At 34.3% G+C, this 14,942-nt stretch overlaps 1 protein-coding gene across 1 annotated transcript in view; it reads right to left on the bottom strand.

Annotated features, from left to right (window-relative positions):
• The window catches only part of PSMD14 (proteasome 26S subunit, non-ATPase 14), a 47,093-nt gene that overhangs the window by 5,919 nt on the left and 26,232 nt on the right, over nucleotides 1–14,942 (bottom strand). The window contains exons 8-9 of the mRNA XM_083840889.1: nucleotides 3,050–3,157; nucleotides 404–478 (exon numbers count right to left, since the gene is read on the bottom strand). Coding sequence (XP_083697015.1) covers nucleotides 404–478; nucleotides 3,050–3,157 — 183 coding nt within the window. The remainder of the gene's footprint in view (nucleotides 1–403; nucleotides 479–3,049; nucleotides 3,158–14,942) is intronic.

Below are 14,942 nucleotides of genomic sequence, written 5' to 3'. Positions count from 1 at the left end.
GCCTGAGACTCCTTGGTTATACAAATCCAGTTCAGAGAATACATTCTTCAGTCTTCTGGAATTCCAGCCTGTGAGAACCTAAGGGAGCTGGTACTTTTTCAGCCTAAATCACTGAAAATTAAACTTTGCACAAACCTGTTAAGTGTGGAGAACAGCATGAGAACTTCCCATAAAACGTGGAGAAAAATGTTGTCAAACTACTTACACAAATATTAGAATGTGTTTTTGAAAGGTTTCATCATTACTACACATCTAAGTGCTTTCTTATGGAAGAAAAGCCATGAACTGCAGGAGAGTTAAAACAACTACTGAAAGTATCAGCAATTAAATTAGAATATTACCACAATTCTTAAGTAGTTTGAGCAGAATTCTTTGTCCTCTGAATAAAAGCTAAAACAATTACCTTCTGTTCTAGTTCATTCTTCCTGTAGTTGATAGTGATGGAATAGTAATGTCTGTTTAGTCCATGAATTAGTGCCTGTAAAATTCAGAGAAAGTTTGTATGAAAGCTACTCACCATTGAAACAAAAGGAAGAGTTCATTTAAATACAGCCACCTTCAAAGATCACTTAAGGGAAAAAAAAAAAAAGGAAAAAAAAGCACAACAGACTATAGGTACGCATCAGATAAATATACCTGTTCCTATTTCTGTCTTTCAACGTCTGTCAACTGGTGGTTATACTTTCTGTTTCTAAAGCACGGACTCATTCCACAAGTAACAGCCATCATAGGAAAAAGTGATTAACTGCCTGCAAACTTTTGACTGATACATATGCGCAGGTATTTCTCTCAAATCTTACCTCTCTCAATAAATTTGGCTATCACATCTACTAAAATATAAGTCTCTTTCAGTTACAAATAAAAGAATGCTGAGTGCTTTTATTTACAACCACTGCCAACCTTTCCACATTTATATTCTGAGCTACAGTACAAAGAGAGTAGCTTCAGCCAATTTTCAGCTTTGCAAATTTGTCCTTACTTTCTCCACCTGTAATTTCTCCTTCTTCCCCTCTTCCCAAATCACTCTTTTAAAGAGTTGACAAATGTAAAAGGTAAACAATTATTCCACTTCAACCCTGAACAGAAGTTGTAGTTTGGCAACTGCAACAGGATTAATTGAAGCCCATAAAATAAACACTTGCTCTACATTTTAAAGTAAACCTTGCTCTTCATGCATTTTGTTTCAAATGGAAACCACCACTCCAACATGACTTACAAATTGGATGCACAGACAAAAAGCAAGTAAAAAGCTGTTGATAAAGGAAGACAAGAAAAAAGACGCAAAGAAAGGGATGAAGGGATACAAAAGGGGATATTTATTTCTAAGATATTAAGAAATACCTTAAAACTACTGGTGGAGAAAGAAATTGCAGCCTAGCTGAAATCTCTGTTAAGTTTGCTGCTGAGCTCAACTATGTCAGAACTGTACTCATGACCTTAGAACAAAAGCAAAGCTAAACTGAGTCCTTAGAGGGAAAAAAAAAGGGGGGGGGGCAGACGACACTGCTTAAGAACAGTCTCATTTTAAGCCACGATTTTAGCCTAACTGACATTGCAACAGCTCACTACCAATTTGGAAATTAAATAAACAAACAAAAAATAAAACACTCTCACAAGAGAAACCAAAAACTCCCGTGGCTAAAATATGCCATGCTATACTGACAGTGATCTTAAAATAATGAAGCTGAACAATACTACAGGGGTTTACAAAAGGAGTCATTACACATGGTCCAGAAAAGCACAGTTAGGATATTCTCCCGAAATATGCAAGCGCAGGCTTGCCTACATCCAATCAAGAGTATTAACTGGTTATTTCATACTCATTACTGTTCACACTTTTTTACCAATTCAAAAATCAAAAGTAAAACAACCAGCTTCTGAAGCAGACACTGTTTAGCTATTGGATTTTATTATCATTATTTTAAAAAAGGGTTTCAATGTGTAAGTAATAAAAAGGAACTGATCTTTTGAAAGCTAGGGGTATGGTGATCTAGTCTCCCAGAGGACGTTTCTCTTACAGCAGACGTTTAGCCCCTATGTCAGTCCTACCACGAGTAACATACTGTCTTTTGCCTAGTATGTTTATCTAGCAGATATTGCTTTGATTGTTTAAGTAATAGATCAGAAGAGAAGGAACGATTCTCTGATTCTATGAATTTTGATTCATGGGTGTCAGAACACATGCCTTTTAGAATGCATGGGAATAGCAAGGGAAAAGTTTTCTGGGGAGAAAAAAGGAAAAGACATTGAGGCAGAAGAATGACACAGAAAAAAGCATTAATCTCTCTCGGGAATACTTCCTTCAGATCAGAAGCTATTTCTTGAAACAAAACTTTGCTTCATTGAAGACCAACATTTTTGTCTCACTAGTCAAAGCGTCAACTTTAGAAATCAAACTTTGAATACTGAATTTCACAAATGCTTGCAGAGAAATACAAGACAATATTCTCAAAGGAAGCATTATAGTTGAAACAACCAAACAATCCACTGAATCTCCTAGTCCACCATTTTTTCACCAAACTACTGTATCATCTCAAAATGATTTTTTAAGACACGATACAATGTTAAATCTAGATTACATATTAAGCAAGAAACTTCATATGCATACAGCAGAAAGGCAACATCATTAATATAGAAGAAACTTTTTACATAATTTGCTTCAGAATAATTTATATTTAAGACAGCTCGGACATGCTAACAAGGAGTTTTTTAAATTACAGCACTAAAAATGGATAATCTTTTACCTATCTCGCGTCACACAGTATGGCATCAGTTGTTACTTTAAAGTTTGCATTTTGATAAATCGGTACTTTAACCTTTGCTGTATTTAATTATACAGGCATTCACACTCAGTTAGCTAATTTAGGGCTCAACTCTAAACTCTTCATATATATAACTCTATTGATGAATCACATCAACTTCAAATGCATGCAGAAAAATGCTAAAGAGAGAACAATAAACAAACTTATAGCTTACTGTTTTTAGGTACCTGCCCCCAAAATTGCTGAAAAGATCCTGCAATTCACAGGACTATCAACACTGAGTTTACCTGGATAGACGGCTTGTTTAAGTGACCCAGATTTGAAGTTGTTTGTCTTGGTTCATGTCCCAAGACCATCATATTAGCATTGATCAATCTGAAGGCATCAATAACAACCTGTAAAAACAAGATGTCAAGTCAATTCTTTTTAGAAAATGCAACTAATAGTGCCAAGCAACAGTGGACAAGGCACAATCAACTCTCATCTGTTTTTGGCCTTTATCCAGAAAATCATTTAATTATAATATTAATAAAAAAGAGCCTCCTGCTGGCTATGCTATCAGCACACTACACTACCTTGTATTGTAAGGTGACACCAATTACTACCTTTTCCATGGAGTTGTAAGTTTTATAGACATGATATAATCAGATAACATGGAATTTTTATATATGCTTACTCTAAGCTTCAAAGGTATGCATATGTTTGTCACCTAAATCTTATCCAATCAAAATGAATGACAGAGAGAGACTAAAACTGAAAGTGAGCACAAGCTAAGGGACCGAGTCTAAAGCCCAGTCCTGTCACATCAATTATACTACCACAATACTTGAAATGACAACAAAATTATAGCCAGCAAGGAACTTGCCCCATGTATTCCCTTCTAGTCAGATGCTTTTTGCTTCTTGTGACTACGAAAGGGTCTATAAACTGTCTGATGGATTAAAAAGTCCTTGTCAGTGTCATGCTCAGGAATAAAAAATAGAGTAAAAGAAAACCAAGGTCATTTATGATTTAAAGGTACACAGTAGGTAGTATTCAGTGCTATTTCTTTGCAAATAAAGGAAAACCATCACTGATTTTTATTCTGTCCTGTGCTGAATTTGTCTATTAAAATAGTTGGAAATAGTATTGCATGGCCCATAGAATAAAACCCAATCACCTATCCAACATCAGTGTCAGGTGTGATGGAGCTGAGAACATACCAGCAACACACGCGAAGCTACTCTTGCTGGGTACTCGCCATTACAGACTAACCATAAGCTGACCTTTCTTGTTTGGGCCCTGGTCTTTTAGCCAGACTTGTGGTCATACGCGGCCGCATGCAGGCCCACAAATAGCTCTCGCCATACTTGCAGACATCTTTTCTGTGTAGCTTCGAGGAGTTATCCCAGTTCTTTTAGCTAAATAGTTTAAATCTCATTTTAGCAGCTTTTACTACACTCATTTTTATTCTCTTCCTCTCCATACTATGACCAACAACAAATACATTTATATGACTGGTCTGATATTCTGAGGAATTAGAGCTGAATCAAATCTTTTGTGTTGAAAAAACACGAAATCAAACACTGTTTGCTACCAAAAGTCTGCAGAGAAAGTGACATCAGGTCTCCCACATTATTCTAGCATTTTCTTCTTGATTTACAGCAATGTTAACTAAATACATATGCAATTTGATTAAGACTGTAATAGAATTATTGAGGTCACTGAGGTTATTCATGTGTAAATAAAATTGATGCAAGTTAATTGATTAGGCAGGTATTTAAACAAAATAAATATTTATCCAACTGTAAACTCAAAAATACTAGTAACCCATCACCTTTATTTTTTTAGACCAAACTATTTCATCTGTGTTGAGTGACTCAGTACCACTATGGCCTACTGGGCAGACTCTCAGCTACCTTGCCAGCTGTGTCTGCCCCAATATATGTCATGATATAAATATTCTGCATATATCATGTCTTAAAAAAGCCTGCAGAAAGCGTACAAAACATGTTTTTATTAAAAATATTAGATACTGACCCAATTAATGTCAGTTAACAGTGGCACTTTATTCCCTTTATGAATAATAATAAAAACAAATTACTTTTAATATGCAGCAAAGAAAAAATGCCATCTTATGTTAATGCTACTGAAGGGAATAATTTTAAAAAAATAATTCTCAAAATGACCTTAAATAGTTTCTATTTACCTATACATTTCCTTGTTGAAAGATATAAAATAATTGTATTTTTCCTTTTTTATTACTAACAGATTTTTCTCTATCTCAAAACGCTTGTGACAAGCTATTGTATTTATCTCTCCATGTTCCATTTTAACCAGATGCTCCAATTTATGAACACCTGGAAATGCCCAACCATAACAAACAGGCAGTATAAATTAAAAAGTCAAGCAAATAAAAAAAAATCCATACTGCAGGTCTCCAGAGACAAGCTAGACAAGGGGAAAAAAATCTAGCAAATAAAAATTTACCCTGAGGAGCAAGAAACATCTGCATGGCACCATCCCAAAATCATGAGGAGCTGCTTTATAACTTGAGATCTTAGTGGCCGTGCTCCTTGATTTGAGTTTAAATAAGAAATTCTCTAAAAAGTGTTGAGTTTATCCAAAAATGAATAGCTTCATAAACTATGGATTTGGTTTGGTTCTTGAGCCATTTGAAACGAGAAGAAAAAATAATAATAACGACAACAACAGATTAAACTTGGTTTTGATAATAAATTCAACATTTTAGTCAGTGTTCTCAAGGTTATGTTCGGATAAATTTCACACGAAAACATGAGAACTAGCTGCTAAAATATTTGAGAATGACATTGACTGTTAAGCCAGAGTCTTTGCTCTGATCACAATTGCTTTCCGGTAGGCCTCAGGCTCCACCTGGGCGTGAGGCCTGAAGTACCACATCGCCTCAGCTGGGCAGGCTGCACTAACAGAAAGCGGTATGGACTACTGAGGTAAAACTGTAATTCCTACAGTCTCAGAAGGGCACCATGAGTACGCATGTGGATGGTATTTCTCGTCTTACTTGCGCTATGACGACCAATGGTAACTAAATATTTTAACTACACTAAGATTAAAGGAATTTGCTGCTATCTCTATAGCAACCATCTTAAAGAAGCTAACATGCTCAACAACCTGGAGGCTAAATTTAGACCTAATATGCAATAAAAGCATAAATACAACAACAATTCCTACATATTGGCTTCTACCAAATGTAATTGCTTTTTTCATGGTGAGAACAAATCAGTTCCTCTTTTAGAGGATTATACCAAAATAAATAGACTCATTAATGTCCAGTTTACTAATGAGCAATGGGTGAACTAGGTGTTGATTATGCCACAGTAAGATTCAAGAAAAGAGCCCCAGTAAGCACTTGTAGGTGCACACAAGCTGAAGTCTGCTCTGTACGTTTGCGTATCTTGAAAGTACAGCGTGATGTAATCAGGTGACAGCAACATGGTCACACTGCACTTTATGACGGAAACTTTAGATATGGTATTTTGAACAAAGAACCTCTAAGGATTAATTAAAAGCAAAACAAAAAACACCCCACTTGGTTACTTAGAATTTTGCTAAGAAGTTGGTATTTCCTCATCCAAAAATTTTAAGTTGTCATTACACTTAAATTATCTGATGCATCTTGTGATATGTTAGTAAAAACTACCGTTTCCAAGCTTCATGCTAAATTCTCTTTCTATAGACATAAGAAGTTAAACAAAAGTCTGCGGCATTGGGATATTTTCCAGAAATAAGAAGGTAGGATTTTTTTCAAATGTACTTCCGCAGTGCAACTCTTTCACCACTCTGACCATTTAATTTCTCTGAGTACAAGTGTCTTCAGACTTTTCAGAGGTCATTTCAACAGCAGACAGCTTATAACAAAACCATTAGCAGTTTGGCTAGCTTAAGGAAACCTCTTACTTTCCTTTTTTGTTTATTATCACTGCATGAATCTGCAGCATATGAGAGTTTATAATTTCTCAGGCTTGTTAAATTCATGTTAAAGGTCTGTTTTCTTGTTGAATAAATTTTGTTCATATAATGCTGCCTATTTCATATACTGAGTCTTTAATAGCACCTTTGGTCTATGCGCAACTCACAGATCAAAACAGAGGACTAAAATAGGGGTTGATGATGCTATTTACATGTGTGATTCCTGCTGTCTTCTTGTTAGTAGCTTTAATATAATAGAAGACCTTGTCTGTTTTGTAATTAACACATCTTTACTGGAGAGATATTTGGAAGTGATTGCTGTGAATATACTGGTTAGTAAAATAAACACAATCACACACCACTTTCTGTTATCAGACAAATTTGTGAATTGTACACATTATACTCCAGATCAACAAACTGTGATATAACAGCCAAGTAGAAGACACATTTATATAACCCTTTATTTTTCTGAAAATATGTATTCAATCTGACCTTGCAAATATAATTAGCTTGTGGGATGTGTGGATTTCAGTACCATGGATGCTTTACTAATTGCAGCTCTTGGAAATAGATACTAAATATTTGGAAGCTGCCAATACAAAATAAAAACTGCATCTTTTTGTACATCTGTCTTAGCTTCAAAAAAACATAATAATCTAAAAAACAATAACTATACTGCATTTTTCAAGCATTTCCCAGGGGTCACCAACCCAGAATAGAACTTGCATAATGGAGTTTTAGAAACGAAATTTACAATTATCTTTGGTTTATTTTATAAATTTGAGGATAGCTATAATTAATATGATTATTCACAAGTGCTGGATTCCTCGATTGGTAACTAGATAAAAATCTGGCCTTTTATAGTGAACATGGTTATTAAAAATAATGGTGTGATTAAAATTTAGAATGTTTAATAACTGGACTTATTTTAGCTTCTTCTGACAGCGTGCCATGTAGATTACCACTTTTTCTAAAACAGTCTCCATAACTGTGTGAAAAAAATCAAGACAATTTCAAGAGTACTTTACCCACTTGATTCTATTAAATTAGTCCATTTGCAAATCTACAAATAATATTTAAAGAAACACTCTTGTTTTGCAAGGTCTACTATGTTTTAATGATAAGGTTCAGTTAGAAGTAAACCATCCTTTTTATTGAAATTAAAAAAAAAATTCTAGCATCAGTATTTTTTCCAGTGAAGAATGTATCACATATGGTGACTATCTTTAAAAATGTATTGTTTCCTTGGAATTCAAATAGCAATGTATTGTTTATGCCATATGTTTATGAACAAACATACTAGTGCTTAAAGAAAACTATGCAAAAGATCAAACGTGGTTATGCAAGGTGTGGAAAAAGAAGTAATGTCCCATCTAAAATATCTTTTATCACCTGCAACTGACCTGTTATCAACTGCTTAGTTTGTTTCTAGATTCTTTAAAAATGAAACGGAACATGTGACTTGAGAAGTGCAGCTCGGGTTTATGACCATTTCGTTATTTATGCTGCCATGCACTGTTAGACAGCTACAAGTGAAGAACATCTTCTGTCCCCTGTAAGCCCACAACATAAAAAATTCAAAGAAATCTTACTTTTTATGCCATTTCCAATGAAAAGCGCTAAGAACTGAAACTGACTCATGCCAAATGCATATCACTGAATTGCTGTGATTGTGAGTTTGAAGTTTGCAACATGGAAATTATTTATAAAATGTCAATTTTAGCTCTGAAAAATATATTCCTAGGAGTATGTGCATTTTCCTTCTCTATCCTTAGAGAATTGCTTATTTGTGGTCAAATCTGCTGTACAACTTGAACATCCATACTGGGAGGGGAGAGAACTACAGTATAATACATTTATCTTGACAAGTGAGGGCATGCATCCATAACTCACAAGTAGCAAAGCCACAAGTTTTTAAAGCTATATGCCTTAATGAAGATAAATGGACTATTCTACATCCACCACGGCAAAAGGAAATTAAACATTTAATACTTTTCAACAAAAAGTCTTCTTGCAACTTTTTTTGTTTTAGGGAAGGGCATGAACTGAAGTAACCTATGTAAATGGTTTAGTAGGTAAGTATACGTTGCTAATTTAAACACAGCAAAACCAAAGGATGTTGCATAACAAACACCAGGATTTAGAACACCAGCATTGATATTAACAGTTTTAGCATCCCACTAAAAAAAAATTAGGAATTAACATATGCAAAACATGTTATTCTGAGTACATGCAATTACAATTAAAATGCTGGCTTTCAAACAAAACTGTAGAAAACGAGTGGTATAGCAGCAGTAATAAGGCAGTTCAATGCTTAGTCACTTATGCCTAGGTTTAGAAAACTCGTATCCTGAACTGAAATGCACAGATGAACACCAAGTGTCCTACACAGTAGTGCAGATGCAACGCATCTCTTACAAATGATTCTTCAGGAAAAAAAAGCGTCAGTCTTCATTGAATGAGTAGTAAATCAAAACCAACACAAACGTTGTCTACTTCCTTTTTCTCCAAATCTGGCTCAGTTTTTGCCTACATCCAAGGAGGAAGTTTCACTCCCTGTTATGGAGGCTACTACACCAAATGCACCACTCAATGTTAAGAAATGCTACGGTTGAGTTCCACAGTTATTTGGTGGTTACTTAGCTGTTTGTTACATGGAAGACGTAATCCCACTCTTGCCAAGGATGATTGCCATGCATACCACAGGACGCATTTTATTGCGCAAAGATGCAATATTGCCATAAAAGGTTTTTCTAAGAATTAACTGAACACTTTGTTTTCAAGTTTTGGCAACTAAAAGGCTACAATCACATTACAAATGCATAATATTGTGTTCCTGTAATTATTTATGACAATAATTGTGACATTTCTTTTCTTTCCTTTGCATTATTACAATGCAAATTGTGATAATGAAAAGTATCAAAGCTTTGTGCTCCATTGTTATTTCTCAGCTATTGTGTTTATTCACTTTAATCTCAAAATCCACAAGTTACTAATACGTCAATATTAATGGCCAGTAATGATCCAATACTCAAGGATGAAAGTTTTTATACATACTGTAAGAGTATCTCAATGTACTAAATGTTGTACAAAATGTACAGGACAATATAATCCCTGATCTCAAACAGCTGTAATCAAAATTACACAACATAAAGCTCCCTTCTGTATTTTAGAATTTTTCATTTACAACAGAAAATAATGTTAGCAAGTGAAATTCTGAAAATGGTCTGTTTCAGGCATAAAATATTCTGACATAAAATTGTAGGTATTACATGTTTTAGAAGATACTTTATTGAAAAATATTATCTGCATAATAATTCAAAGCAACCGTGTCTCAAAGCAGTAGTGACAATATAGTCAGTTTCTTTTAGTTTTTAACTAATAATTTCAAGCTGTTAATGACTTGAATTTGCCTTGTTTCTCAGAAAGATTTATTAAGATGACTACTAAGACAAATACATGAACTGGGGAGGGAAAATTGTGCTTGTAAAAAAAAAAAAAATTGATAGGTGGCTCTTATGTGCTTCCTCAAAGTTCTCACAAGCTTAATTCTTAATGGGCCACTTTCAATGTCAAATTTCAGGTGTTATACAAATCTCTCCACATATCTCATTTTACCGATTGCTTTTTTCTGCCTCCTTAAAAGCAGCCGCTATCTCCTCTAAACAAACAAGGGAAAAGGAAAGGTACAAAGGGAAAATAATAGTCGTGGAGAAGAGTGGAGGCCTGAAAGTATGCAAACTATTAGAAACTAGCGTAAGACTTATGTTCAGCTGAAGAAAATTCTTGAGGACAGATGGCAATTCCAGTATTCAGAAGAATCATTGTTAGTTCTCTGCCTGCTTTTGGCTTATACTTTTAGACTACTTTTTATCAAATCATTAACAAAACCATTATTCTTATGTTCATCATTGAACAAAAAGTCTCTCTATTCCTCCAAAGAGTTAAAAACTGAAATCAGGTATTGACAAAACCATATCACTGGTACACAAGTTGACATCTAGATCTAGAATTAACATAAGCACCAAGGTGGGGGAGCTTTATGGAATACAGCAGCCAAACAGGTCATTCAGCAAATAGAACAACAAGCCTCTGTTCAACTGTATATCAGTTTTGTAGTGGCATTCTAGTCTTTAACCCTATGCCTATTTAAATTTTGTCCATTTCAAAAAAAGGAAAATAAAATTCAAAATAGACTAGAATACTACAAAATTCTAAAGTAAATTATTTGAGCTACCGTACTTATTTAAAATGCACTATTTTTCTCCATTACCAGTTCAAAAGGATTTTAAGATCTTGCCCTTGCTAAAGATGACCTCGGATTTGGACGGACTCAGTTTTGCTATAGACTTCCAGCAGCAACTCAGCTAAGCTCTCCAGAAATTTGCTATTTCAGGACAAACCATGCATATATATATACATACAGTAAAACAGTACCTCTTTGGGACTTCTAGGAGCACAAAAAGGGTATTTTTATCTCACATTTTAAAAACAAATAAAAGAATAAATAATAACTGTTCATCACATTTGTTAGACTCATTTTAGAATAAAATTACAAAGATTTCATAAATTGAACCAAGGAAAGCAATTCAGAGGTCCCACTGGAAAAAAAAAAATCAAACAAAATGGTTTTAGTCTAACGCTCACATTCTGGCTTCTGTTTGAAGCATCAGACCTTGCAATTCCAGAAGAGGAGGCTACTAAGATCACAGAACCAGGTTCTTCACTGATGCGGAAGGAGAAAGAGACAGCAGTCATAAACTGAAATGGGAAGCTGCTGACTATATTCAGAGACAAAAATAACCACCAGAAAACAAACACACATACACAAAAAAGCCACTTCCAGACTAATAAAGCATTGGAATAGATACCCCCTTAAGACTGTGGCATCTCAAGACTCAAGTGGACAAAACCCTAAGTGATTTGGGTCCAAACTCAACATGGAGCCTTTGTTGCACACGAAGCTGGGCTATATGATCTTCTGAGATTACTTCTGACCTGAATGATTTCTGCTACCTGGATACCCAAATGTTGTTTTTTTTCTCCTTGCATTCTCTGAATGAGATTAAGATAACAATACAACAGCACAGCAAAAACCTCTTTTACAGAGGTGGCAGGATACAGTCCGCACATAGGATTAAGATGCACAGCATGTTTGTTTTCATCTGTCAGGAGGTGACAAACATGCAAAGTACAATTTATAAAAATTTATCAAAGACAAGTCTTCTTCAGAAAACAAGTATTTTTAAAAATAGATTTTTGCCATGAAACAACAGATCTTCCTACCAATATTTCTGACAGTGCTTTGCTCGGAAACATAACAGTGCAACAGACACGAAATTTTGCTGTATGAACAAGAGATTTTGTTACATACCATACTAAACACCAACAAGTGCCATCAAACTTCTCAGACGTACAAAACAGACTACTGACCATTTTGGATATTTCATAAAACTTTCTGTCCGCAATTATTTATCAAGGGAAACCAATGAACTACCTCTCAGAAAAGCAAACCATTTTAAGTGGTGACTTTTTCTAAATAAAGGTTTCTAATATAGTTAAATAAGTAAAATAAAGACTAAATTTAAAATAGTTTAAAAAGAAAACACCGCTATATTTTACATATGACTGTTAACATATAGATAATGTTTGTAAAGTGAAAGAAATTACATTACAGTGCATTTAATGTAGTTATATTTTCCTTAAGAGGTGAGGAACAGCTGCTAAGTTAAGGTCCAAAAAATTTATTTTTAACATTTGGCAAAGGTATATAGTTCTCTGTACTGAGATTTCAAAATGTATGTTGGAAAGAAATATAAAATGTCAATATTTAGCTTTAATCCAGATCTTTAATGAAATTACTTCTGCGGAATATTCTAAATATGTATTATAACTCCCATTTCACAGACTGGAAAACCGGAGATTTTTTTTTTTTTAAAGGCTTTCGTAATAAGTACAAGATAAAGTGACAGCTAGACAGGTTGCTCCACTCTCCACATTTTACCATGCTTACTTTGAATTTATTCACAAAAATCAATTACACAAAAAAAAAAGCCAAAACAAAGCTTTTTCTCTCTGGGTTCTGCTAACACTGACCTGAGCTAAAGTTATATATATATATATATATATATACACAAAATATATATATATATATATATATAAAACATATGAGTTTTTACAAGCAGCTGGAACATTATTAGCCTAAATATTGAAATATATGGTACATAGTCATGGAAAAGAATACTGCTTGTGTAAAAATATATGTGTGTAACGTTACAAGATCAGTACTAGAGTTGCCTTTCCTGTGTCCTACAATATTTAAGGATTTTATTTTTATATGTGGATTTCATATTCTGTTCAAGGGCTTTAAGAAGACAAGAAATGCCTTTTTTAAACAGATGAGAATTATGTCTTCTGATCTTTGAATTGCAGTCCCAAACCACAGTCCTAGTAGATGCTTGGAATCAGAAGATGTGTGCCCAGATTAGGAGAGCAAACAAAGAAGTTAACAAGTTTTAGCTTTCTACCAGTGACAGGGGCAAACCGCTTTCTAATGCTTTGGTTAGACAAGGTGAACCTGAGGCTCCTCACCAGAATTCATTTCAACTTCCTGACACATGAAAATAACCTGTGCCCTGCTTTATCCCTCACTAGCACCACCACTACTGCTTCACTGACTACAAGCCATAGTAATTTATCTGGGCATGGACCTGCCTCAGGCAGGTTTAAAATTAGCTAATGTGTTATTTTGGACTTCGTTTTTAAATACTTCTAATCTCAGTCAAAATACATCACATTAAAATCTTCTATGCCACATGCTCACAATAGTTTTTGCCACACAGTTATGCTGGTAAAAGGTATAATGAGTAATGATCTTGGACTCATGCAGCTACATGCACTAGCAAAAGCCCACCAGTACAGCGGCTACTACAGCAACAAAATTACCTCTACAAGCATTTCTTTTTTTGCTGGCACTGAGAAAACACAGGTACTTCCCTGAAATAGGCTAAACTCAAATTGTCTATGATACTAAGGGGCACTAGACAGCACATTAAGGAAGCCATACAAACAAAACGGTCAAAACTGACCTAAAAAATCTCCCCAGCTCTAATAAATCTGTTCTTACAGTTCATCTAAAATCAAAATACATTTCAATGCAAGTGAACTTGCCAACCAAGGATATAAAAATCATATACATCCCGCAGCCCAATCTCAACCGCTAAAATCAAGAAATTAATCTGAAGTACTATTCATAATTTGGGGTATTCTTTCTATTTCTAAACTTTGGGGATGCACTTGCCAGAAACATTTTTTTTTTTAAAGACGTGAAACCTGAGAATGCAATTTAATCTTACTGTAGCATCTAGACACATTAGAAACAAACATTACAAGACTTCCAGCGATCTCAAGTACTGGCAGCAATGCCATAAGAAAAGATGTAACTGAGAAATGTTTAGATGGACAAAAATTCAGAATAAAAATGCCAAATATTATTTACATGAGGAGAACAAAGACCCTTATTTAAGATGACATCTGTGTCAAACAACAGAGGAAAAAAAAAACCACACCACTTAGTGAGCAAGTGTGGAAGTGTGGTATAACAGTAGTGTGACTTACTGGGAGGCTTTTCCCCTTAATGGATTTAATAGGTAGAGAGCTCTAAATTTTTGGTATAGTACCCCCAATTATATTTTGACAAAATAATTTTGTTTCAACATTCATACCTGAGTGAGAAAATAAAAGTAAGCATAAAGCAAAACTTACAGAAAAAAGTCAGCACTAATTAAATATTCTACTGCAGTATTTTTTTTCCACAAGAACTACCAATATATTCTTCCACTCTTTATGGAATTTAAAAGACAGCAAAATTGATTTCGACATCTAATAGCTTCCAAACAAATTTTTTTAAATTTCCTGTATTTACATAAACAAATATGATAAAAGAATCAGAACTAAAAAACAAACAAACAAAAAACTTTAAGTGAAACCATAGATTCATAATATTCTATTATGAAATTAAAGGAAACCTTAGTGGAATTGTTCGGTAGCTTCTGTATAATCTCTCACAGGAAACATACTACAGCTTTACAGAAAATGAATACTTACTTTTTAAATATTTATAAATTTACATTAATATCATCCATATATACCATGATGCATTTCAATAATTATTCTACAATACAATGGGAGTGCATGCTCAAACAAAACACCTCAGCAGTATTTTAAAGCAGTAAACCACCTAGCCAATTT

This window comes from Anser anser (assembly GCF_964211835.1).
Source record: "Anser anser genome assembly, chromosome: 6".
Lineage (NCBI taxonomy): Eukaryota > Metazoa > Chordata > Aves > Anseriformes > Anatidae > Anser > Anser anser.
The sequence above is the reverse complement of the archived record's forward strand: the minus strand, read 5'-3'. Positions and strand labels throughout refer to the sequence as shown.